The 27,904-nt window shown below is 38.8% G+C and overlaps 1 protein-coding gene across 3 annotated transcripts in view; it reads left to right on the top strand.

Moving 5' to 3' along the window:
- Positions 1-27,904, top strand: part of PLEKHA7 (pleckstrin homology domain containing A7) — a 155,631-nt gene that overhangs the window by 23,006 nt on the left and 104,721 nt on the right. The window contains exon 1 of one of the 3 annotated variants that reach the window (XM_054275916.1): positions 27,400-27,575. The exons of the other annotated variants lie outside the window; for them this stretch is intronic. Coding sequence (XP_054131891.1) covers positions 27,505-27,575 — 71 coding nt within the window. The 5' untranslated portion in view covers positions 27,400-27,504. Of the gene's footprint in view, positions 1-27,399; positions 27,576-27,904 lie in introns of those variants that run through there. 3 annotated transcript variants of the gene reach the window in all.

Here is a 27,904-nt window from a genome sequence, read left to right as displayed (position 1 = left end):
AGTTGCATCATGTGAACATAATTAACTCTCATTATGTGTGCCTCATAAGTTCCATTCAGTTATCTGAGTTGTCATCAGCTGAAGAAGTGGTGGAGGTCCTGTGCTCACCAGCCAGGCAGAAGAAATGCAGGAATGTGTAAACAGTGCTGGGGAGGGCTGGAGCTCGGGGGCCAGCCTGGAGTGGCACTTCAGGACAAGGGAGCCGAGAGCCCAGCAAGGACACAACGAGGATCAGCAAGTCAGAGCAGCGTGGGCTGAAACTGCACTCAGGATGAGGGACACGGGAAATGTCGTGGGGTGAAGGAGTAGGATGGTGTAGGGCAGTTTTTCCTACTAATTCTGCAGATGTGGATGTATTACATTACGTTTAGGAGAGCCCATTGCTCTCCCAAAATGATTGGTGTGCTCCTGTTTAACTAGAAGTTCAAGCTGGCGCTTTGAGAGCCTCACGTCTTGCTTGTAGCTGAGCTCCCGAATTTGGAACTGCACTCCTGAGATGCCATGACCCTCCCCTCCAGCGAGTCCTCCTTGCTTGTGGTGTTCTGCCAGAATGTGCATCATCCTTACTGATGGGTTTTCTACCAAAGCACCTATTAACAGTGAGTATTAGCAAATACATGAAAAGACAGGAGGCAAAAATTGTGTGTGAAACAGAGGATAAAATTGAGGGATAAGTGGTACTTGCACACTATTAAGTTTTTTTAGATTTGCTGGTTGATAATAATAAAAGGCTTGATTCTTTCAGCTTTAAATCTCATGCCTTGACTTCTTCCAGAAACTTTCGGTTCTCTGAGGTAAATTCACTGTATCTGTCTTTATTGTTTCCTTTTATATGAGCTTTTAACAATAGCCTTTCAAGTAAGCTGAGTGTGCTGACAGGTGTGAGAAGTACTCATAAGTGAAATTTAATGGATGGAAAATGAGGAATGTTAAATAATGGGTCACTCATATAAGTTTAAGGAAAATCTAAATGTCTTGAAAATTAATGTAGTTACAATCTCATAAACCCCAGGCTTGTCACAGATCATTTTTGCATGCTGTTAACATTCCTGACATGCATTTCTCCTGTCCTGCAGTTTAACTTTTTCTGAAGTATGCTAGGGAATGTATTAAGAGTGGGAAAGATGGACTGTCAGAGTTCTGCATTTTAAAACAGGGTACTTTGATTAAAGAAACATGGTTTCTGTCATATATTGTACTTTGACATAGCCAACATTTTGATAAAGTGTTAAAATGTGTGTAGAAATTATAGCAAAGGCTGTGGTTACTGGTATAGTTCTGGAAGTGGAAAAAGGGATAGAAAGGTCAAAAAGGAGAATTGTCTTAAAAGCAATGTTTTTCTATTTTTAACTGAGCTTTGGGCAGTTTTCATTCTTTCATTCCTATGTTTATATGGATTTTTGTTTGAAAACTAAAGTGGAAGTGGGAGGTATACAGGATAAGATTTATTTATTGTGTAGAACATTCATTACTCTCTAATTTGTTTCTAATTTGTTTCTTGTTTGGTTTTTCCCCCCTGCCCTGTTGTTCTGTTTCTGCTTGGCTTATTCCCCATCTCGCTACCTTCAGATTCCTTGTCTGCTTCTCACCCAGATTTTTTTATTAATTGTGTTTTAAACAATGTCATTCCAAACATTTATTCATCTTTTCTTTCAGTGTGATGACTAAATTTTGTGAGTTGGGGTGTTTTTGTTGTTTTTTTCCCTGAACTTTAAAGTTTGAATTAACTCCTCTAAGTACTCTAGACGACTTTGTTATAGTCAGAATCAAATGTCCAAATTATAATTCTGTGTGCTCTCCCCATGTGTGTTTGGAAGTTACACAGTGTGCAGTGCCTTCCTTTTAAAAATCATTTCCAAATTGGAGTCCTGCTGCACATGATTCCTGTGCTCCCTGCTGATCCAGGACAAGCTGCAGTCTTGCCTTAGAAAGTGGATAAAGGCTCCTTGGCTAGACTTTCTTGTGATACCAATTCAGCCATGAATTTAAATGTGCTTTCAGCTTTGGCATGGATTGCTTCTAATGGTGTTCACCTCCTTTATGTTCTTGGCTATTCCTAATGTAATCTGATCCTGAAGGCTCCAATCTAAAAGTTACTCTTTTCAGCATCTCTGTATTCCTATTTCTACAAACTTCTTTCCTGGCATAACTGTGTTTGCAAAGAATGTTGTGATAGCACTTGCTGAACAGCATTTTAAAAAAAAATATATATTTATTTCAATAAATAAATATATTTCATTTTATTTTTTTGTATTATATATGCAAGTTTTATGAGAGAGAAACTTCCAGGTATTCAGTAAAAGTTGCACAATTCTATGTGTATCTCAATAAATACTGTGTGAGTTGAGGGTATTCAGCAGTATGCTGCTCTTGGCTGAAGAACAATAGCTATTCATTTAATAAATTACTTTGGTAGTTAATATTTTAGCTTATAAATCTTTTCAGTACAGTCTTAGAATAAACAGAAGTATTGGCAGAATACTTTATATAAAATATGTAATATGTATATAAACAAGTATATGTGTGTACTTGTATATAAAGCCATATGGTGCAGTTATATTTAAAAATGTAATCTATACAAAATTATTTTCTGTCCTGTCCATTAAAAAGTTTTACATTTGGAAACATTTTTACAGTAGCGTTCATAAATACAGGTGCAAATAATTTAAATGTTTTTTAATTGCCCTGTAGTTTATTTAATGTCAAGAAGCAAAGTATTCATAAAGAATGAAGTGGGATTAGTTTTAAGTGTGCTTTTACACTGTTGACTGTTTCTTCAGTAGAAGTGTTGTTTTGGTTCTGCCTTTTACCAGCTGTCATTCCTTGTGCTATTTTTTTCACTAAAATTATGTTTAAAGACATTTTTGTGTGGGTTATTTTCTAGAATCGTCTTTACTAAGAATGCTGAAATCATGTTTTTAGTAGAATTATGGGTTTTCTTACTCCATAAGAGGGATGGCACTGGGGGTGTCTGGGAGCCTGTGTGCTGATATGGCTGTGTGATGTCAGCTGCCAAAGGATAAGTGTGCAAAACAAAGTGTTCTAAAATCTGTGCCAATGTCAAACCTCAGTCTTGTGGGTGCTCAGTTATTTTGTGGTTGCCCAGCTGTCAAGTGTGATGCTCACCCATGGCTCTTGTTTGAAGCCATCAGCTAGAAATCATAGACAGATTTACTTCTTGTCTAGCTGTGGAGATGGCACATGGAGATGACACCTGAGAAAGTCACTTTTGGGTTCAAATGTCATTTCCAGGGCTACTTCACAGATCTTGACATCTAAAATAGATCAGGTGACTTCTTCCCCCAAATTTCCTTCCTTTCCACTGTGAAATGCAGGTACTGCAATGCAGTGACTGGCTCAGCAATTGATGCCTAGAGATACAAGAGTGTGTCTTCTGTGGGAGCTTAATGTGCAGCTGCTTTCTACCAATTCACTGTGCAGCTGGCTGATGCTGGGTCTTTGGGAGCAGGGCTAGAAAAGTCACTTACTTGGGTAAGGAACTTTCCTTAAATGCTTTCAATAAAGATCCTGAAGTTTATACCTATGTGTTAATTGCTGTCCTTGTTGATTTGGGTCCAGAGAGGAGAGCTCTCTCCTTGCTATGCAGTATTTTCAGCTTTCTGCTAGCTCTGGGACTGCTGAAATAGCAAGTATTTATAAAAGAAAACAGTAATGCTGTCTTTCTTCAAACTCATTATTTCAGAATGGATACTTGCTTCTGTGGTGTAACATTTCATGGGTTTTTCTTATTTAGCCTAGATGCTCTGGGATTAAACAAAGTTTTAATTTTAAATAGAGTCTGAACACAGACTCAGATATCTTGCTATTTTTCCATGTTCAGTTTGGCCCTCAGATGTTTTCTGCCTGCCTATAATTAAGCTGTTCAACAAAAGACGTAGTTTTGCTTCTCATTTGTTACAATAGCTGTTGTGAGCTTTCAGATTTTTAACAGCTAACAAAATACTGTCAGCAGGAGTATCTAAGTGAAAGACAAAGAACTGGAGTTGTCTAAGTCAGGAAATCCATGAATAAATCATTAAGGGTACTGCAGTACCTATTTTGAAGGTTATACTATTAAAAAAAGTATTCATTTTCCCCCTTCATTTCATTAGATGTTCACCTTTTTTAGGTTATAAAATGTGCAGGGAGAAGAGCCAAGACTTTTTTTAAAAACAAACAAACAAATGACTTTGGGTAGTTTTGTACTTTTGCTTTCTTGTATGGCACCGTTTCTCAAATCCCCTCACTCCATCATATGCCTTGTGCATTCTGAGAGGCTTTAAAATGGTGCCCTGGAAGGTTTGTTGTTGCTTCCTGGGACTTGGAATTTCTTTCTTGGGTTGCTGTTTTGGTTAGGGGGCTGTTGTGTGCTTGGTTGAAGTAGCTTTTGCCAGCAGACAGAGGCTGCTTACAGCTGTTGTGTGGGAGAGGCAAAGGAATTAACATGTGCCTGTTTCTGAGCATTTCTGGGAAACAAAGGACAAGGAAAGCAAATTGTGTCCTTTCACCACTCTAGGTCATTAAAGGTCTAATCTGAAGCTTGCTGATTTCAGTGAGCTTTGGATTACTGCATGGCTGAGTTAGAGGCAAATTAATTCAACAGCTTCCATTTCATTTGAAGGGAAAGGTGTAAAGTCCTTTCCTGACGGCTGTGGATGAGCACACCACAAACTGGCTGGCTAATAAATTTCAGTGGGGCTTAAATTAATCCAAGAGTGAGCTGTCAATGAAAGGGATGCTGACATTTCCACCATATCTTTCCTTTGCAGTCCTCTCCTGACCAGTCCTGGAACACTTGTTTGGCAGCCTGATGCTCCAGCTAGGAACACATCCCATGGGAAACTGCTTTCAGCTGAATCCCTGGCCCTCTGTTCTGCTGCTGGGCTGCACAGGCACCAGCACCAGTGCAGGGGAAGCACTGGGAAGGCAGGAGGTGGGACTGACTGCTCCTTTCAGCAGCAGTGGGATCTCTGTTGGACTTTTTAGCTTTTTGGAAAACTATATGTTCAGTGGAGCTGCATGGCAGATGAGAATTAAGTAGAGCGCATCTTGGAGATTTTCACCTCCCAGGAGAGCAGACGTTTCTTGAGATTTGGCAGTTGTCCTTGAAGTTTGGTTTGTATGCTTGCTATCTGCAGTAATTTTCTCTTACTTTTTATTACATTAGTCTTTTTAGATCCCTCTTTGCTTTTTATGCCTGTCAGTTCCCTGAGCAGAACTAAAATAGCTCCAGTTAAATAAAAACAATGGATAACTAAAATTAAGTAGTTTTACCTATGAAAGCTTACCTTGGATTTCATGTGAGCTTTAAAATGAAGTTACTATGCCAAAAATCCTTTGACAGAGAAAGGAAAAAGTAGCAATTTGTTAACAATGCCTTTGTTAAAGTTTTATTGGAAGAGCATTAAACTTCTGTTTTAAAAAATGGGCAATTTACCAATACTTATAGACAATGTGAAGTTTAGAATACAGATACAAATTCTTTTAATATAGTTTAGGCATTAATGTACTGTATTTATGGGAACTGAATATAAGGATATGCAGACACCCAGGTTAGATCACTGATGTATTCTGATATGTACTTTAGGTTTTGGAAAATACCAAGCTATTGTTTTGGTACATGGAGAGTTACTACTGTAAAAAACTTGATATTTTTGTCTTTTTTTTTTTTAAAAAAAAAAAAACAAGGAATACAAAGAATCATTCAAGTCTACAGCAGTAGTGGGAGGATGTGCATTCTGTGCGGACACCGTGGTACATTCCATCTCATGGAATGCATTTGGTGTGGCATTTAGCAAAATGTGCTTCTTAACAGCTTCAGGAAAGGGCAGCTAAATGGTAAAGATGGATGCAATGGGAGCCTTTCCTGCAAGGTGGCATGCCTTCCTTACACTCCTGCAGGAGGCATTTTTGGCCATGTAGGGAATGGGACTCTGCTGCTGGACAGCGTTCTTGAAGCATTTATGGATTAAACCAAATTACAGGAGGCACACTTCTATATGTCCTAGGAAACAGAAGGATTACCTGTCCATATATAGTTCCTGGTGAGCAAATGGAAGTGATTCATTTGAGTAAATAGGATAAATTGTTTATTGTTCTTCAGATGTTTATGTAGTCATGTTGGAAACTGCAGCTAATCTGCAATCTTCTGCTGTCTGCTTTTTATGCTAATATAGAGTTATTTTGCAAGAGTTTAGGAAGGAAATCCATTATAGGGTTTATTAATCTTTGTGGTATTGACTGCCTGCAAAATAGTTTCCACAGATGGCAAAACAAACTCATATTTTTAACTTGAGGTGGTGAAATTGAATGTTGTCCTACGTCTGTTTCATAATGAAATCCAACAAAGAGCGTAGGAATTGTGAGTTGGGTTTTGGTCTTTTCTTTTGTTGCTTTGTTTTGTAACAAAGCTTACTAGAATATTTCTTAAGCCCTAAGAGTTTTATTAGGGCAAGTGTGGCTATTTCTGTGCTTTTCAGTGGAGGAGAGTTGGGAACAGTAACTTTTTATCTTCAAAAAGAAGTTATATTGGTAAAATATAGTGGTGATTATGGCAAATAACCAGTGAGAAATAATTCCAAAATTAAGCTCCTGTGTGTCAGTTGTGAGAATTTCTAAATTCTCTAATTGGAATTGTCTAATTCTAAAACAGAATCCTGTTAAATGTAAAAAGAAAAGAGAATTGTAGGAATGAGGCATTTTCTTTAAAATGGGCTTGTCACACATTTGCTTCTCTACATTTCTTCTTCACAGGAAATACCAGATTGCAGTTAATGCAAGATGGCAATTATTTTAGGTGTCTCTGTTTTGATGAGGGGCTAGAGTCTTCAGAATTATAAAAATAGTTCAGAAAGAATTCAGTGAGATTGCAGAAGGAAACCAACTGGTCAGATTTAGACAAAATCTTCCTTCTGAATTGGCAGGTAGGAAGAGTATAAAATTTTATGTTTAAATGTACACTTTAAAGAAGAGAGGTTTAAGCCAAGAAAATTGATTTAAAGAAGATAGATTTAAGGCAAAAATACAATGGTGTATGGTTATATCTTCATATCTGAGTATTCCTGAGGCAGTGGGAAAACAGAAATACTGGAATAAAATGTAATTTGAAAACATTCTTATCAAAGCCTGTCTTATGGGAAGGTCATATATTTTTAAAATAGAAATAAGTTGTACTTCTTATTTCAAAAATCTCAGTGTTTGTATCTCTCTGAGATAGACAATGAGCATCCATGGTGCAATTTTCCATTTCTATCTTTGTTAAAGCTTCATCTTTATTCAGAGTGGGAACATTGAGATACATGAAAATAATGGAAATGTTCTAGTCTTCTGGAGAGAGCACCCAGAGGACCAAAGGAGCTCTGTGTGTGAGGAGGGTCTTTTTGAATTTTTTTGAAACTGATTTTTGTCAGATCTGTTTCCAGGTGATGGGGACAAGGAACTTGCAGTTGGTAAAGTATGTCGAGGCTTCCGTAATTCTTTTTGTCAGCTTGTGCTGTTCTGCAGGAGCCCGTCAGTCCTCATTAGAGAGCCAGCTTACTGTGATGTGCTGGTTCTTGGGCTTGAGACAACGACTATCTGTTCCTGACCTGCCTTCCTGCTACTGCTTGTTCTGGGAAACCTGCAGGTGTGTAATGCTGTCTTGGTATGGAGTCTTTTGTTTGCTTTCTGCATTTGTCTGCTCTAACATAGTGAAGAGGACAAGATGTGGAAGGAAAATAGTGTCATAAATAAATAAATCGTGTTCAACTTCTTCACAAAGACCCAGAGGAGCCCTTTGTAAAAAGCTGTTTTGTAGCCAGTTGGTCTCCAGCCTTTGCTGCATGGGCTTATTCCATCCCATGAGCCTGCATTTGTCTTTCTTGGATGTCATGAGGTTTCTGTCAGCATTTCTTCACTCTCCAAATGGCAGCTCTGCATAGCCTCTAGTTTAGTGTTGTTTCAAACTGTCTTAGTAAGTTTAAAAGGTTTATTAAGCTTGGCTTTTGGTTGAATTTTGCGTTGGTTTCCTTTTCAGCTCTATGCTGTGAAAAGTGGCTGTATATGGCAAAGCACCTTTAAAGGCAAGCCTGAGTTTTATCATCTTGTTTTAGCATCTTATGAGCACACAAAGTGCTTATCTATTCTGGCTCAGTTTGCTTAAATAACATAATACAGCCATGAAACTTCATAAATCTGGCAAACCCAGAGGAGGAGTGCTTGTTGTATTGGATTTTTTTTTTTCAAAGAATGATAGAGAGCTCTATAAGAGAGATGTTTGTTCAAATCTTCTTTGTTTATTGGGATTTTCAGTGTATGAGCCAAAATATTTGCGAGTAAATATTTGTTTTTAAAAGCCTTTTTTTGTTTTCAGTCAAACCACTGCTACTGAAGAACTCCATTACTGTCAGTAATGCTATAGCAAAACCTCAAGCCAGTTACAGTCAACTTAAAAAAAAATGTCAGTGCAGGCATCTGTGATTGTCTTGCCCTAATTCTTCTGTAAGACTTTGCTGTGCTTGGCTCAAATGGTTCCATTTCCATCTGTGTAACTTGGATCTTCATTGTGAGGGACTACAACAGCTTTATGAGAAAATCACCAAATTGCCTTTGCTTCTTTGTGGAATTTACTTTAATGGAACTTTTTAAAGGGTATGTAGAAATGAGGGATGGATGGGGCAGCTGAGAAATAGTAAAGCCGAAGAATTATACTTGGTTTTGTGTTATTTAAATTCATTTCGAGCTGCTATCTCTATGGGGTCAAATTCTGATTTTTTTTTTTTTTGTTTTTTTGTTTTTTGTTGTAGGGGAAAGGGAAAAGAACATACAAGGGAAATTGGTAGGGTTTAGAAGTTAGGAGCAACTTCTGAGTAAATTGAAAAAAAACCAGCATAATTGTGCCCCTGATTATAATTTATCTGTTGAGTGCAATAGAATGTCTGGAATCTATACTTCTTTAGAATTGCTTAACATTTCCTAGGTTTACTGGCCTTTTACTCCTTACTTATACCCACATATTTATCTCCTTTTTTTTTTCTGAGCCTATTCAGGGTTTATTTTTTTCCTCTTAAAATGTGAATATTAGGATCATACTTAAAAGATGATAGCATGCATTCTCAAGTCATTACATGATTCCAGGAGCTGGGTTCTGAGTAAAGATGCCAAATACCACCTCTGTTTGCAAATGGCAGCTCTTAGCTGCCTGCCAGAAGCTTTTTGTTGGCTTGAAGGCCAGGCTGGCTCAGAGTATTGGAAATGTGTATTTCCCTGACTAATGCCACGCTGCGTGACTCTTCTTGCTGAAGCACTAATGAGCAAGTGCCTCTCAGCCAAATTTATTCCAGTGTGGTTGTTCTTGTCAGCTGTTCCATGGCCAAGTCTAGTACTTAAGGTGTATTGATTAAAAATACATGAATGTTTCATTTAACATAATATTTATTTCTAGCATAAGTAAGAGTTTAGCGAATCCATCCTCTTTTTCCCCCGCTCCCCCACACTTTTGAAAAATGCCCACCTAAGAAAAGCTGTGACAAGGATTGGGCTTACTTCCTTGGGACTTGAAGGGGCCGTCAAAGCATTCCACTCTTCCATCAAGTACAGCATTCCAAACCTTCGCTGTCATCCCTGATCAGTCAGGAAAGGTGATTCTTCACTTTCAGAACAGTTGAATATTGCAGTGGGTTGATGAGAGGAGGGGGGAAATTTCCCTTGCTGGACGTAGTTAAGATTCAGCTTTGGATGACTCTGGATCATCTGAAGTCTCATTTTCAGCAAAAGATTGGACAGGATGATTGCCTAAATCCTCTTCTTGTCCAAGCTTTTCTGTTTCCCTGTGATTCTTCACTGGGAAAGGGTGAGGCTTCCCCAGATTAATCTGGAGCAAGATTTTGGGTATTGGGTTTCTCCTTTTGTGGATGAAGCAGGAATATCTTTTCTCTAGATTTAGTTAGATCATTTGATGCTTTTAACATCTGTGCTTTGGTAGATTGGGCATCCTGGCTGCACAGGTTGAACAGCAACAAAGTGGATTTATACTCCTGGGACAATCTTATGAATCCAGAGCAGGCTGGGATTCCTGGCATGATGGACTTAGGATCATATCAGAAGAAGGTGAATTCCTAATGAAATTTTGTATGATAATTCAGCTCCTACTTTGCCAGCAAGAAGAAAATGCCCTTGTCATTCATTTGGTTGGTGGGGGAGTAAGAGATTCCAGTCCTGTTGCTGGAAACAAGGCAGTTTAAGGACACAAGAAAAGAGGAGTTAAATCTACTTTGCACAGTAGCTTAGCAAGGTAAACTCATAACAGATTATCTTCTAATATGTTACAGATAAAAGACTTCTATTGAGAATTCTTGGTTTTGAAGTTTGAAACAAGTAGGTGTTTGCACAATTGGAGAAGTTTTGTGGTTTTAGAGGTGTAGCAGAATCCAAAATATTTATTGATATTTACAAACAGCAACAAGCTCTTTGCATGAGCAGTGTTATGAAATACTGGTGAATTGCCTTTTGTTTCTCATGTCTGCAAGCAGGTATTGACTCAGTTGTGTCTTCTGATTTTCACCACGTTGTTATCTCATGGACTGATTAATTGCATCTGGTTTTTTTTTTTTTTGTTTGTTTGTTTGTTTGAGGGCTTTTTTCTTTCTTTTTGCTGTATGTACCAGATTGTGCTAGAAATAAATTTAGGGAACTCAAGGTTCTGACTTGCATTAACTATTGGCAGTCTGGTATCTGTTGGGCTCCTGCCGTTCCTGTTTTTAATGAAGGTATTTGTTTTCTCTGGTATTGGTATTCCTGGTTGGTTGTTTGTTTTTAAGCAGAGCAGTCCTACACCCCACAGAACAGGGGGCTATCAGATGTCACAGTGTCCCATCTTCTGTCGCTCTGCCTCAGACACCAGCTTGGCTTTGCTTCAACTCGTGTGTTCCCTGCTTGTGCTGTGTTTTACCAAACCCGTGAGCTTGTTCAAGTGTCAGTGCTTGGTGTGTCCTGATCTCTTCCCCAGGTACACAAAGCCCTTTTCACACCCACCTATTTGATGGTTTCTAAGTGTGGATCATCTAGAATGTAGCAAGATATTCTTGATAAAGACTTTCTGAAACACAGTTGAAGGCTGCTTAAAATATTTCCTTGTCTCTTCTGGAAATAGCTGTCATGGTGTATGCTGGCATTGAATTTTGTCTTTTTCACTGCCATGTTACAGAGGTCACTTATGCTGGGTGCCTCCTGCTTGCTGATCAGCTTACTGCTGGGCATTCATTATGCATTATCTCTGCATTTCTCTGCTTTCAGCTGTTAGGTCATGCTTGGGATCTAGTTTTGAATGTTCTATTTCTCTTGCCTTTTAAACTTTCAGGCTTTTTCTTCCTTAAATTTGTCTTCAACTAATTATCTCCTACATATGAAAACTTTTGTCCCATAATTGAAAAAACAAAAATTGTTCATTCAGTATTTATCACATTACATTTGTGTAAAAATTAGTGTTTTCTGATAGCTTCTAACAATGAGAGACATGACTAAAGTAAAAAAAAAAATCGTGAGGGAAAGTTTGTCTTGCCAAATACACATTTTCATTATTTTTTTTCTTTTTTTATTGACAGGCTGTTGTGCAATTCCTCTTGCTTCTTTTAAGCTGGTTGTAGGCTCTCATGTCACAATATGGCCATGAATATTTCATTATATTTTTGAAGTGCCTTGCTGAAACTGGTAGAAGTGGTGGTTTCTAATTGCATCTAGGTAGCTCTTTCACATAACTCAATTGCCATCATGTTTCTCAAACTGAACTAATGTTTCATAAAGGAACAAAACCCTGTAAATTCATATAGGACTGCTGTTGTGATGTTATTTTTATATAGTAATGCACACAGATGTACATACCAGCAACAGAATCTTGATTTTAGGCTGTGATTTTTAAACCTAGTAACTGTCCCTTCAGATGGAGAACTTGGCTTTTTGCTCTGCTTCATCTATTCTGCTTCTTGCTGCTGATAATGAGGCAATCCTCCTCTGAAGCTCCAGCTGCTCCCAGGCTTTGCTGCTCATTTGAAAAATCCTGTTAAGCAGAGGAAATGTGACAAAACCCTGCTGCTGTCTTGGCCAAAATAGCTGTACTGTAAAGGTGTATGGAGAAGAAAATGGGAGGTTTCTGGAGGAATGATAATTCTCTTAGAAACCATAAATGTTTGGGAGATGGGGTGTAATGGCAGCTGCTTTTTCTCTGATGTGGTACTTGTTTGCTGCTCAGTGTGCATAGTGCTTAAAAACAAGGATGCTGCTGGTTTGTTTTAATCTTCTTATGGTAAACCCTCAAATTAAGATATGGCCAGTCTTTTCAATCAGTGTAATCTGAGTCAGATTTGAGAAAATTAGTGCTAACCACCCTTCTTACCATAGTGCAGATAAAACTGCCAAACAGGAAAAGAGGGAAAGCTTCACTACAGCCAAAAAGCCTTTGCTGCTGCTTTTGGGTGTTACAGCCATGTTTGCTCTGTCCAGGAATGCCAAGCCAGAATAAGTATATCTGTCCTGTGTTTCATGGGTTAGAAACATATTTTATTTGTGTTTCTCCTAGCTTCTGTTCTATTTAAACCAGACTCACAATTTTTGCATTTTTCCTTTCCTTCCGGATTCTTTCGGTGTTTGTTAACACTTAGAAGTAAGGTGAGTGGCAGTTTACCTTCATTTTGATGGAGTCTCCAGATTGCTTCCTTTGAGCAGTTGGAGAGTAATCAGAGAGAGTGCAAACCTGCAAATTGGTAAGGTTTTTAGGTGTATTTAAGCAGAAGTAGTCAGTAATGTGAAGATGAAATAATTAGAGACACATTTCTGGTCTTTAAACTCTGTGTAGGCATTCTAAGAAATGAGTGAGGGCTTAGTGCACTTTTAAAGGCTGTAGACAGATATGAAACTTGTAACTGAGCAGGAGATTGGGGACATCACTCAATCTTACTGGTCAGTCTTTTCTCCTTCATGAGCTTACTGTCCCCTTGGATCAGCTGAACATAACTTTATAACATAACAGCTGCTGTCTGAGGGATCTGGGTTCCTTTATACTCTACTGTAAGCTTTGAAAAAGTCAGATTATTTTGATAGAACTTGGTTGAAGAACAACTTGTGGTGACTGATCTGAGGGGAGCATTGGCTGACCTTTTCAAGTGGGAAGCAATGAGATTTTGGAAGTTGGACCCTCAGCAAAGCCACGCTTGCAGCACAGTCTGAAAAGAGTGATTTGCACTAGTAATAGCTTTTAAACAAAGTCTTTCCAAGCATGGTGATGATCTTTTTAATATCAAACCTATTCTTAATCAACATAGACTTAATTGTTGTAATTTGTTCATAAGCTGAAATCCATGCAGATTTTGAACTCAGTGAATTTCATGCCTTATAAAAGCATACAGTTGCCTGTAAATCTTAGTGATTTGTACACTGGGGAGGGTCAGTAAGACAAAGTGCCAGATTTTCAGAATCCTTCTGGCAATGGGATCTTGCAGGTCATGGCCTTGTCCCTTTTGTAGTGCAGAAACGGTAAAAGCAAACAGAACTGCATGGAAGGTCATTCTTCAGAAGAACTTCATAGATCTTGATTGAAGCATTAGCTTAGTGATTCACACAGATGTGCAGACTCTGCAGTTGTCAGAGACTTGCCAAAGTAGAATGTACAAATGAGACAAAATCCAGTGGAATGTATGGAGAAGCTGCATAAAACTATCTCTTGTCAAAATATTCTGTAGGGTAGTACCTTATCTTTCTTCGTAAATTGCAGGTGTGAAGTAGAATGATACTCCTGTGGAATTCTGGGGACTGAATCTAAAGACTGTAAAGTAGTGTAAAAATGGCATTGTGAAGAGGCAGAAAAAGATAGTGAACACAATTTCTGGAGCAGCTGGGGTCTCACTTTTGTGTGAGCAGGAATGTGCATTGTCGTTTAGCACTTCATCAGAATGGTTTATGCTGCCATCATGAGGAAATTTTATTACAAGTAGCTGTTCCTGCAGTGTGGTACTTGTTCTTCATATAAAAATTCTCAGTTAAGATTATTGAAGCACCTTTGAAATGTTTTTCAGCATGCTTACAGAATTAATAGCATACTTTAGGTAATTAAATTGGTTTAAAAATATTTAGAAATCTTTTGAGCTTGAGCATTTGGAAATAAGATGAGGTTTAAAAGTGAATCTGGAGAGATCTGGTGTTTCTATGCTTTTGAGAATTAATTTTTAAAAAAGAATTAATTTTTAAAAAATAAGTCTGGTGAAACGTGCAGTGTACTTCTGACATTTTGAATTAAAACCCAGAGAACATCTGTAGACTTCTAGATCATTATTATGCTGTTTTTAGCCTGCAATGCAGAGAAGGAAAAGTCTTCTATAATAACACATCACTTATGATGTGAGGTTTATGGTGTGTCTTTAGGCTGAACAAACACTTGGAAGTTTCTGTAGTAGAATTGCAGTGCTTTTCTCTGTCTTAAATGGCAAAACTAATCTGTTGGAGCACAAGGAAACTGGGAATGGCTTTGACATTTTGGGATGTTAGATGGGAATAAATCACAATTTGAAGTATCTAAAGTCTAGAGGGTAGTAGTTTCAGAGTCTCTGGTATTCCAGCTCTAATTTCTTTATAGTACCAAACATGTCATGCTTGAGGGGATATGTTTTCTTGGTTTAGAGAAATCCATTGAGGAGATTTTTTTTGTAGAGCCGTTATGATTTTAATTGGAGCTTCTTACAGAATTATGTTTTCTATGCCAAAAGCTTAGACCTAATGAAAACTGTTCAGACACCTTCACAGGGCTTCAGAGTGTTTCTCTGTGCAGAAAAGCTGTTTAGCATATTGATGCATCCTGTGTGTCTGTTCTGTTTTAGATGATGTCCCAGAGCTGGAAGACAGGTCCACAAATCATCAGGCATCTTATGTGCAATCCTGTTCTCTTCAAAGGCCATCAGTAACACAGATCCCTTAGTTCAATGTTCCCATCTGTTAACTTAGTATAGTGATCCTTTGGAAGTTCAAAAATTGTCTCTTTTTATGCTTAATACTTTCTTTTTCATCATTAAGACTAATCTGTCTCCCCTTCCATCCCTGTTTTTTGAGTGAGAAAACTTAAAGATGTGCTCAAGTAACCATGAAGTAAGGTTGATCTTTAGCTTTTTTAATCTAAATGATGTGGGAAAAGAGGTGGTCTTGCTTCATTTTTTAAATGAATGGGGTATCAATTTTTTAAAAAAATTATTATATTCATCAACTATTCCCGTTTAGAATTTAAAATTAGCAAGTAAAATGTTGTGTACTTCTTGGCAATGCGGCAGTTCTGATTTTTGAGGGATGGTGAAAATATGAAACAGTTTTTTCCCCGAAGTCAAAATAAAACCAAAAACGGGCTAAGAAGTAATAGTTCCACTAGGAATGGCCAGAATATCCTCCTCTTCTATTAAAAAAATAAAAAGTCTTGTTTGCAGATGCCTGAATATGACCACAAGTTTTTCTACTACAGACAGTTCCTAAATTCAGAAGGTGTTAGGGACAGGGGATGCAGCAGGAGTCTTGGAAAATGGAGGAGAAAAAGAGTGAGTCACCAACACAGTGCAGTGGTGTTAGGGAAGACTGGGGGAATCTGAGAAGTGGTTGGTTAAATATCCAAAATAATTGGATAAAACAGTCTAATCAACTCAGCTGCTAAGCAATGCTTTTTAAACATCTCTACAAGCAAAAACCCCCTTTCAGCCAGGGGTTGTAAGCATTGATTTTACTGGTGGCTCAGTGTGGAAAAGGCATTTTTGGCTGGTCCTGAGAAGGATGGGAGGGACATTGGGGTTTCAGCAATTCCGTGTAGCACTGCAGGAAGCAGTGCACTGCATTAATCCCGTTCTGCCCCGTGTAGTCTGTGGGAATGAGCAATGTGGGAACTGGTGCCAGGCTAAGTGAGTAATTACTGCTACATTTGTTTAAAATTGAAAAGTGAAAGTTTGTCAGCTCAGCTGAGAGGCAACAGCTTCTTCCTGATGCTGCTTTTTTCTGGTCTAATGCACCCCTAGGAAAAGCTGTCGGGGACCTGTTTGCTGCTGCACCATTATGTAAATATTATTTCAAAGCAAAAGTAACCTACTGTCTAAGTGGCTGTCTAATATTATGGTTCCAGATTAAAATGTTCTGCTGGGAGAAGAGATCAATGTTATCTTTTTCAAACTTTGTGAACACCTGCAATTAAATGTAAATTAATTGAAAACAAATGTTGAGTTAGGATAGATTGTCACTTACTTGCTAGATCTCACCTCTTGGTATATTCTAATGGAGATACTGTATAACATTTACTCCTAGAACCACTTCTTTGCATGTATTTTCATATCTCATTTATAAGGTAAGTAAGGAGTATTTGGATTATTTCCAAACTTTTGAAGTTTTTGATCCTGTGGTGATGAGGAAAATATAAGCTGAGGTAAAGGTTTAATTTCTCACACATATATTTGGTGAACAGAGAAGGAAACAAGGCTTGCAGTTCCACAGATTTTTTATTTATTTAATCATATTTTTAGAATTCTATCCCTTAGCAAAACGAGTATGGCAGTTTTGCCTTTCACTGTTTGTGTTGCATTCAGCAATGAGAGTAAAGTCACAGCAACTTGGTGATAAATGACACCCTCCCCCCAGCCCCTTCTGCTCCCAAATGCAGGAAGAATTTCTGTCATGCATTTGTAACTGATGGTGTTTTGACAAAGGCTTCTCTGTGTATTTGCAGGAAAACAAAACTCATATAAAATACAAATGCTTTGATGTAAGTGGCATTGGGTTGCCTAATATTTAATTTCAAATTAACAACTTTTTAGAGAAATTAAGGCAAGCATGTCTTTTGCAACAAGATTTATTAGGGAGAGCTTTAAGGCAAATCGAATTGAAACAATGTGACCTACGTATATTAGCCTAACATGCTAGGTAATTGTTTTAACACAGTGTATTGTTGAGACAAAATTTAGTTACCAAGAGCACTAACAGTGAGTTTTCTGATTGGTTTGCATGGAAGTTGGTAACAGGAAAGTTTTAAACTTACTGAAGCTCTTAGACCAGAAGAAATTTTGTATTTTGAAGGCAATTTTAAAATAAAACATAATGATTCCTGATAATTTAGTTGCTCTGACGTTGTAGTCATGGAACGTGTCAATGCTTCTCTAATAAATTTCATATCTCACCAAAGTGCAGAGATTTTTAATTCATACATCTGAGGAGAAATTTACAGGTTTAATCCCCCCATCCGTAAAGTGCTTCAATTTTACAAGAATTTTCATTAAAATCATGCATGCCATAACTGTTGTGCTTTGCTTCAAGTAATTAATCAGAGTAGGGATATTTTCCTGAAAGAATATATTTGGCTTTACAGAACATCTATATTAACTTTTTCTAGATGGAAGCCCAGAAGGTGGTTGTCTGTCCACTTAACCCTGCAAAGCTGCTGTGATCTCCACCACAGAAGTTGCGTGGCCAGGGACAAATACTGACAGCCAATTAAAATGATGCATGATTTAAACACCTGTTTTCTGGTGTTAGGAATTACCTGGGACATAATATCATAATTGTGGTTTCTTGATAGGTCTTGATGTAAATTTATTGCCTTTATCTCAAAACACGTGAGAGAATGATGGCACTGAGTGGATGTGGTCGCGGTAGGGCCACATGTAAGTCACATCAGTTAGATAAATCAAGTTAATTCTGGTTTGTTTCTCTTAAGCCAGTCTGAAGCCCACATGGGGACCAGTTTTGGTCCTTTTCCCTGTGAGGCTGACCTGTTGGAGGAAATGATGGCAGTGTGGGCGGCGTTCTGCTCCAATCTTCCCTCCCCTTTCCTTCTTCCCCTGGGCAGAACGAGAGCAGTGGAGGCATTAATGAATTTTTTCCCAGCTAATAGGGAGAGCACAAGCATGGTCCTTTTCCGTGGCTGTGCTTCACTTTTGAGTGCTTATGGATGCTTCAGGCTGAATGATGAGAACTCTTGAAGGCTGACTGGAGCTGACAGGTCTGCAAACAGTGTGATGAAAAGGTAAAAAGGTTCTGTCTTAGGTAGGGAGCAGTGCTCAGTCCTTGCCAAAAGAAAAGGAAAAAAAAGCTTGTAATGTTGCATTTGAAACTCTATGTTTTCCTGTGTGCTAAATGCCTGAGGTAATATGAGGATTTTGTACTGATGGCTTGCTAACCCTGTTGAGTTTTCCATCCTGGAACTCTAAGTGTGCACTGTTTACTTAATGACGTGTTTTGCACAGTTTGCTTTGTGATTAGAATACCTGCCTGAAAGTGGAGTGCTGTTATCTTCAATCATTAGGGCAGTGAATGTCAGATATTGATGCCTTTCTCTCAGTAGTTACATTCCAGATTTTTGAAAAATCCTGGTTGCTTCTTAGTCTCCCTAGACTTAGCCTTCAAACTGATGATTAATTCTTACCAAAGAAAATAAGTATTTGAATGGTTTCCAAAGCATTTAAACAGATTTTATTATGAGGGAGAAAGAATGGAAGTATTTCTAATATCTTCTGAAGTAATGAAGTTGCTGTAGCAACCCAGAGCTTAGTTGCAAATCAAATCATGCCTTACCTTGGCTTTTTCTTACAATGCTGAGTCATAGGTTTCATTGTCCAAGTTGGAGTCTGTACCCTTCACTTTGTTATCCTTGTTGTTCTCTGGGGGAGGAAAAGAGAAAATCCCTTCTCTTTTGACAAAGTACCTGATATTAGGTGGTCAGATGTTGTAAACATGAATAATTTCATAGGCTTCAGATTATGAAGATTAATTGAAATATAATTAGTGATTTCTGTGTGTGTGTGAGTCAGTGTACATTGTAAGGGATGCCCTGTTTGTCAGCTCTGTTTTGCATAGAGATGCATGTCCTGCCCTTGAAAGCACATGGGCTACCTTGTGTGTTGCCATTCCTGGTGCTTTTAGATATTTCTTTTTTTTTTTTGTTTTTTGCAAATATCTTATATAAGTTCTTTTGGAATTCTCTGCAGTCTGTTCAGTTCTTAACAGTGTGACTGTGGGTCAGATGTGCATTGTATAATGTCATGGTTAAGTTTGATTTCTTCCACTTCAAGATTGGGTATAATATGGCAATAATAAGCATGTAGCAGATCCCTGTGTAAGGGATGTAAAGAATTCCTAAGAATTTTTTTCTGAGATCAATGTAGATTAATATAGAAGAAAATGCCAAAAGTAATTCAAGTTGCGCACCAGCACAGAATGAAGAGTTTCAGGGTTCACTGCTTAAAAATACTTGTATGAAATATTTACATTTCAGAGAATAGATTTAACAATACTTTAGTTTGTAGTCCTGAATTGTCATTTAGTGGCACGTGAATTGACCTAGAAAATAAAAATTTTGCTATGCAAATTAAATTTATTAAGTGCAAATACAAGTATAATAAAAAGTGCCATCTGTCTAATTAAGCAAATTAAGTATTTCTTCAGGGAGGCAGGGAAGACATAAAATTCATTAAAACTATGTGTGCAATAGTTTTAATCAATTTCTGTCTTGTAACAAAAGAAACTCACCCTTTTTAGTAGTCCAGGTGTGCCTGTTGGGACGAATAAGTAAAATCCTGTAGATGTAATCCAAGAATGGATGGACATGTTGTTTCTTTTTTTTAATGCACAGATTCTAATACATGAAGTTGATAACTATAAAAAAAAAAATGAACTGATTCAAGTAGGGACTTTTCACAACACTTCTGTGTAGTTTTAGGAATGAATCTGATATTTTCCTGAGTGTGAACTTTTATGTGTTTCATCCTTATGACCTTCAACTGGTTTTAATACACTGGTGTTGATGCTAAAAATATTTTATCAAGAATATTTCAGATTGCTTTTAACAGTGGTAATAACTGAATGCAAGCCAGCTCTGGTTTAGAAGCCTTAATTAGGAAAGCTTATTTGGGAAGTGGTTTCATTTATCACCCTGACCCCAGGAGTTTGTACACCCAACAGTTTGTTTTTACCTTTGTTCTTTGGAGGCACATTGAGTTACACAAAATGCCAGCTTAGAAGTGAGGTGACAGTGCTACACTTGCCCCTGCTTGTAACACTTTTCTGTCACCTGAGAGGTGATTTGCACCATTTGCAAGGCGTTGTGGTTGCAACTCATTTGCTAGTTTGAATTTTGAATAGCTTATTATTACAGATAAGAATTTATCAACTCCCTAAATATGTCTGGATTAAAAAGCACACTGTGTGGTGGCCCTCTTGTGCAGAAGACTTTTAGTTGTCCTGAACCTCAATAGTAGACTCCTGTCTGGATTTGCAATCCTACAAGAAGTGTATTATTTACTCTGGGGCTTCATCAAGGGCCAGCAAGTGCCATTAAATAGGCATCTGCTTAGTTTGTATTAATAAACTGTGTCTGTGGAGAGAGAAATTTGTGTGAGCTATGTTCTGGTAGCTCACACAAGTTAATATTTGTGTCATGATAGAAAGTAAATGCTTGCTTTCTAAATTCACAGTAATTTAAAAAATTGTTTATAATAGCAGCATTTTGACTTCTACATTTGAGGTGTCTGTTCCAATTAAGTCACTTCAGTCCAATTTACTTGCATGCATGCTCAGTAATTGTGCAATACTAGATTTCCTGTTTGTTTTTAACAAAAGGTAGTTCCTTTAAAGTTTACTTGGCTATCTCAGGGTTTTGATGTGTGGTATTTGGTATTTTTTTCCTTTTTTTTTGGTTTTTCTTTCTTTTTCAAATTAAATCATTTTAGTAAGTTTTCTGTTCAATATTTTCATATCACTTGACAGGAAGTATTTGTCTCCATCCTGTATAACTCATTTTTAAGTAGGATAAAGTAGCTTAATCCCATTTCTGGCTCTGCATATTTTTTTTTTTTTTCTCTCTGTATATAGTTATGTGATGTCTACATGAATGCTGTTTTTCTGGTTTTTATAGAAGTAATTTCAGATTTAAGAATATGTAGTTATTTCATACAGTGAGAGACTGTAATTTGATTCTCACATTATCTTTGAGCTGAAATGTGTAATACCTGCCAATTCTACAGTGCATGAGATTTATACTCTTGTGTTTACACATGCAGTGAGCAGAAAATAGAACTGTCACTCTGAAATGGCCTCTGTGGAAGGTACAGCCCCTAAAAAACCTTTGCTCTGTGGAGTGAACCTCCTGTTTTCCTGGAAGAGCAGTTTCCCCCTTGCTGGTAATGCCTGTGTGCCCAGGTGCTGTTTGCTCTGTTTCCTGGGTGAAGGTCATGGGGATGGTAAAGAGTGAACGTGGTGGCTGAGGTAACATTTCCTTCTTGTGTTAAAGGTGAAATCATCCCCTAAATTCACCTAGATTAGAATTTAGGGATGTGCAGTGCAGGCTGTTTCTCGTGCACAGGTGCAGAGTAACTGGTGTCTGTGTGCCTCAGGCTGTCCCCAGTGATCAGGAGAATCCTGGAAGTTAGTTTCCAGTTGCAGGTTAATTGGGGCTAATTGTTTCAGCTGGAATTGGAGCTGGAGAGGAGGGCAAGGCTCTAAGCAGGGTCCCTCACCCTTCTTGTCTCGGTCATGGCCAATGCCTTTATGTCTGTGTTGTTTCACGACTTGCAGGAGGTTAATTTACAGCTCAGGTGTTCCTCCCTGCCCCAGAAGACACCCTGATGTTTTACTGCTGACAGGAATGTTCCTTGTTCCTCCTGCAGAATGTTGCAGGCTGGTTCAGGCAGCTGCAGGGCGGAATGGCCTGGCTGGGAGCACAGCACTGGTTCCACAGCAGCCTCCCTGTGCCCTTGGGTGTGCAGCAGGAGGATTCACTGCTCCAGTTCAACAGGACAGGGTTATCTCTGCCAGGCACCGTGCCAGCCCTGCTCAGTTACTCATGAATCCATTGAGAACCTTTGGCCACAATGAAGAGTTGTTTAGCTTCTGCCTGAGCACTTGCTGAACAGCAAAGAAACATGCACTGGCTATCTGAGATCTGATGCAGATTGCAGTGTATTAATCTCAGTTCCAGTGCATGATTTTTACCCATGTTTGATATCACACAACATGTGTGAGAGCCATTGAGAATTTTGAGAATTCATGGCTGGCTGCTGAAACATCTGATGGTAAAAGTTACCTGAGCTGTGGAGTAAGTGAAGTCAGTGATGATGGCTGTGTTAATGTGCAGTCTCTTGAGCAGCCAGAGGAGAGTGAAAGAAATGGAGCCTTCAGCTACATATAAATGTGGAGTGCCAACTTGCAGGCAGAGTGAAAAAGGAAAGAGAGGAAGGTGTGTCACCTCTGGTTTGGGCACAAAGGCTGGGATGGTGTGCTTTGAGTATTCATGGCAATGTGTGAACAGCGCTTGAACAGTGACTTTTGACTTTTTGATGTGTTACTGGAATGTGCCAGGTCAGTGGAGGCTGTGCAGGCTGTCCTGTAACTCCTGGTACCTTTTGGGTAATGCTGGTTAGGTGGCCTTGCAAGTCAGGGTGATGGTGTTGGACTCTGAACATCTTTACAGCCTTTCTAGTAAAGTAGCTAAGAGCAGTTTTATGTTTCAGCTAAAAATAAATCTTGTTTAGATAAGACTTTAATAACTCCTTCCCTCCTTTTCCAGATTGGGAGAAAAAAAAAAAAAAAACCATTACAAATATGACTTCTTAATCCAATAAGAATGTCTGGAAGGACTAAGGTAGAAAGTAGACATGTAAGTCTGGTAACTCCACTACGAGTTCTCAGATATTTAGATTAAATTCTAGACTCTTTTTTCAGATATGGGAATTACTGGTCTCTACAGCTTCCTCAAAGGAGGCTGTAGCCAGGTGGGGATTGGTCTCTTCTCCCAGTGACAGAACAAGAGGGAATGGCCTCAAGCTGCACTGGAGGAGGTTCAGGTGGGACTTCAGGGAGAGTTTGTTCACTGAAAGGGTTGTCAGGCATTGAAACAGTGCCCAGGGAAGTGAGTACTCTGAAATCCCTGGGGGTATTTAAGAAACAACTGCTGGATGTGGCACTGAGTGTCGTTGTTTAGTTGACAAGGTGGTGTTTGGTCACAGGTTGGGCTTGCTGACCTTGGAGGCCTTCTCCAACCTTAATAGTTCTGAGATTCTCCAACCTTAATGGTTGTGTGACCTTAAGATAAAGCTTCTGGATGCAGAAATGTGTCTGTACCTAAAATATAACCTACTGCAGTCTTCCCATAGCTTTTACTTCCCTATTCCTTGAAGGACAAATCCTTAATGGAAATAAATTCCTTAAATTTCAGGTCCTTTATACTTCAAGGCTCTTACTATTTCTGCTTTATGGAGTTCCATCAGTCTTGTCAGCCCGTGTGATTGCAGGGAGGCGTGAGTTGGCATTTCACTTTGCAAGGGATGTCTTCATCTCTTCCTTTCCTCTCTTCACTGTGAGGGCAGTGAGGCACTGGCACAGGGTGCCCAAAGAAACTGTGAATTCCCCATCCCTGGAAGTGTTCAAGACCAGGCTGGATGGGGCTGTGGGAAACCTGATCCAGTGGAAGGTGTTGCTGTCCATGGCAGGAGGCTGATCTTTAAGGTCCCTTCCAATCTGAGACATTCTATGTGAAGTCTCATTTTGGGGCAGTTTTACATTTGCAGTTGGGCCCTGTGTTAGCCAGTGAAAGGCTGGGTAGGTGAGATGAAAAAGTACTGGGGAAATTTAAAAAAAAGAAAGGAAAGAAGAAGAGATCAACTTTTTCCTTGGTATCCTCATGTGAGATTTGAACTGTACTGGTTATTAACACTTATTAGCAAAAGAAACAATGTTTAGTGAACCCACTAGTCTGTCTCAGGGAAAAGTAAGAGAGACATCCATTTGCAGTGAGGTTAGATGGCTTTCTCACATGTTTTATTTTTCTCCAAAGTACTCAAGTTGTTTTTAAGTCTCTTTCCTTCCAGCCACCACTTCTGGGTTGTTTGCATTTTGTGAATTTTGTTTGTTTGTTTTCCCTATATAAATATCCTGTTAGTCTTTAGGTGAATTTTGAATTTCCAATGATGGTGTCGTCCTTCATTTGCAAATTTGCCATTATTCTCTAGTATTGTTGAATATTTATTTATTTTTGTGTTTTGTACAGGAAGGAGGGAAAGACTTTCCATTATGTCATCTAAGTACTGCTCATTATATTGAATATCTTTGTAATATTTTCTTTGTGAATACTGCTATTTTCCAACTGCATCTAATTTTATTTTACATGTCTTGTTTTTGTTCTAATTCACTGTCTAATTTATTAGACACTAATACAGCAGGCAGCAAAAATATCAAATATAACACTTTAGATGGGAGTAAATTACTGATTTATGGTATTGATGTTACAATAACTTTTGTGTGACACTTAATTCTATTTTTATGAATACTGAACATTTTATGTGATTGTATATCAAAATGCATATAATTGTCTACAGAATGCTCTCAGTTCCAGACTTGATGGAATTGATTGTTAGTTATGAGATTGGTTTCTATTTCTTCTTCAGCCTGACTCGGCTTTAAACAAATTTTCCATTAGTTTACCAAGGATGCTACTTGTTTGAAATAGCTGAAAATGAATTTGTTCTTTTCCAGTTTTTCAGCCTGTTATTGCTTTTTGAATTGCAGCTAGATCTCAGTTAAGTATTTCATACCTGTTCCAGCAGCAGCATTAAATGCTCTAACAAGTCACTTCCTTCAGTACTGAGGTCACTGTGAATTCTGGAGCACACAGTATTTCTGTTTCAAACTTATTTTCTTGGTTTAATTTTGTTCCAGCAGAGTAATAAGTGTTACATTGTGTGCTGTGCCAAACAATACTAAGGTGGTTATTTTTAAGTGAGCTTGTTGGCTCGGAGACACAGAAGTAAATTTCCAAAAGATGTGACTGCAGTTGGAATGAAACCCACTTGTCTCTTTCAGTGGAGGGGGTGTTTGGCAGGTTAGGTCTGGATCCCAAAAGTAGCTGTGTTCTGCAATCCAGCCTGCTTGTGGAACTAATTAATTAAAAGGGGCACTTGTTAAATGCTGGGTTTCGTTGTGGGGAGGCTTTCTCTTTGGTCCTAACCAGATTTTCTCTTTCCCTTTTCTCTGTCTTAAGCCACACTTTCCCTTTCTGTTTCCAAATGACTGAAGTGGTATGATGCCTACCAATGAAGGGCTCTGCTTCTGTAAAGATCATCCTAAATACAATTTTTGTCTGCCTATTGTCATCTCACTTATCCCCGTCTTTAAATGCTGTGGAATGCTGTCCACCCATTTAAGAACTGCACTTTCCACCATATTTTAAAATTTAAATGGCTTTTATATTGAAATTGAAATTTCAGAGCAATAATACTTCTGTTATGTTAGAGCTAGGAGCAGGAGACAAAAAAAAGCTCTATTCTGAATATTCCCACACATCCTTTCCCTCAAATGCTACAGCTGTTTTATCCCTTCATAAATCTTTAATCAGAGGATTTCAATACTTAATTACAAAAAAAAAAAATTAACCTCACATCATTCCTTTGCTGTCAGGCAGTATTTTCCTTATTATGTGGATAAGCTAGGCATTAAGGGACTGTGTGATTTTTGCAAAATGTCATGGCAAGCCACTGGCAACCTCTAAGGCTCCTAATTTATAAGCCTGTAATCTGCTGACTTGACACTGACATTCTTTTTCAGCTGGCAAATCCAATGGAAACATCCCAAATCCTGGTTGGGACGAGGGGGAGTCATTCTGAGACGGGAATTACTGCATAAATGTGCTAATGCTGCCATTATCAGTGTTGAGAAGACACCAAATAGAAGATGAGTAAATACACAGAATAAAAGTGCAAGTGTTCCAGGGCTGTGCACACAAGGGAACTCCTCAGGGCCAGCCCCAGCAGGGCAGAGCAACCACTGGCACCTCCCTCAGCAGCTGTGGCCATGGGGAAGCTCCCAGTATTTATCCCAACATCCCTGACTGGGACTTGGGCAGCTTTAGTAGAGTTTTCTCTTCCACTCACATGGATACAACTTTTTTTTGGCATTCCCCAAGTAGTTTTTGAGAGTCATGAGGTTTTGGACGGGGTGCTCAATACTAAAAGTGAGAGAGATGATGCCTTTTCAAGTCTGTCTGTAAAATTTCAGCTGATGCCACAATGTTATTTGTGCTTGAATTGCCTTTTCAAGTGTGCTCTTTACAGCCAGGAGAGAGGTAAACATTTATGCAAAATGATGTACCCAGAAGCTTCTTTGTTTTTCCAGACATCAGTTGGGCAAATAAAAAACCCCAAAACGTTTTTGGGCAGACTGTGCTCTCTTTGTTTTCCTGGCACTTCTATAGGATTTAAGGAATTGGAGCCCTATGCAGTGACTTACTGTCTTTTAAATCAGACATTAAAAGGTACCTAGGATAGTGACAAAGTTTTGTACCATTTTTCTTATGATGGAAATGTTGATTATAAACTTGGGATAAGCCAGGTGAAACTGATAATTCTTTTTCCAAAACTGAGGCAAAATAATATGAAAGTAAATCGTGTGTCATTGGGTAGAGGTATTAAACCCAACATTTTAATGTTTTCCAGTGCAGCTAGCATAGGTAATGAAATAATTTAAAAATCTCTTTTATTTAAAATTTTGCTTAAATTAAGGAAATCCATGTGTGAGGACACTGTACACCTTCCTTAAGACTAGTGTAGGTAGATAATCATTTAAGTCTATTTGACATTAGTCGTGCCACTGGGCAATACTGTGACTACTCACATGTCTTCCTTTTTCTCTCTCCTTTTTGAGGGAGGCATGCCCAAATAACTTTAATGTAACTTACCATTGTGCTGTATATCAAAAGAAACGCTGCTTTTGATATTTCTTTGATTTAAGCAGCAGTAAAATACTGCAGGGAGGCATGCACATAATTTTACATCTCTATTCAGCAGCTTAAATAATCGTGGTTTAAGATTCCATCTCCCGGCTTTTCCCATAGTTGGGGGTGTAGCATTAGAGGGGAAGCAGGGGAAGCTCGGTGTGATTTTTTTTTTTTTGTGCTGCCGTGGCTTGCAGTGCAATCTGCTTGCCTATAACACAACGGTGTGCAGTGTCACGCTTGGATGGCGTTGCTGTCCCCAAGTCCAAGGTCGCGGGTGGGTGCGCTGGGAAGGCGATTCCTGCGGGGGGCTCTGAGGATGCTCCACCCGCAGCGCGGCTCCGGCTGCCCACGGCACCGGGCATTTGCGGCATTGGCAATGAGCTGTGCTGGCTGCTGGCCGCCTGCCCGAGCGGGGCTGCGCTCCTGGGGCGGCGGGTCCCGGCTGGAAGGCACCGCGCTGGCAGCGGGAATGCGGCTCCCGAGCCGCGCAGGGCTGCCCTTGCCTCGCTCCGGCAGCGGGCTGCGTGTTTATCGCTCGGTAGTATGTGATGTCATGAGGGTGTGGGCTTTGAGGAATTTCACTACTGAGGAAGCAGTTTGAAATGCAGGCAGAAGCCTCGAGACCTTCGAGTGTGCGCTGGGTTTCTTTTTAGGTAGCTCTGAACGGAGGTACGGATGGATAACGTGCGAACGTATTTTTATAATGTAAGGAATTAACATACGGAATGTAGAAGAGGTTTAAGTGGATACAATACCTGAAGGCAATGTCGAGCCAGTCTGGATTTTCAAACTCCCTTCCTCTGCCAGGATATCCATTCTACCAGGTGTCATGCAGGTATATCGTGTTTTTAAGTTTTACCTTTAATGCAGTTGCATATAGAACTGTAGCGTGATGTGAACTGATTTTTTTTCCCATTTCTTTGTTCTCAGAAAAAAATTATGAAATTGGAGAGTTAAGCTGAAAACCATAAATACTATTTTAGAATGCTATGTGGCTGACCTTATAGTTAAGTTCACTTTTGTTTAAAGCAAATATTTTTATTTCTAAGCATGCTAAATATTTTCAGAGTTTTTCTAACTGGAAAAATGAAGTTGTAACCTTGGAGATTTTTTAAAGTGAGTTACGTATTCAGATATGTCTATCATTTATTGGGAGCCAGATAT

The sequence above is a fragment of the Melozone crissalis genome, unplaced genomic scaffold (assembly GCF_028551555.1).
Source record: "Melozone crissalis strain CALT ecotype California unplaced genomic scaffold, PUWL_Pcris_2 ptg000018l_1, whole genome shotgun sequence".
In the NCBI taxonomy this organism is placed as follows: domain Eukaryota; kingdom Metazoa; phylum Chordata; class Aves; order Passeriformes; family Passerellidae; genus Melozone; species Melozone crissalis.
The sequence above is the reverse complement of the archived record's forward strand: the minus strand, read 5'-3'. Positions and strand labels throughout refer to the sequence as shown.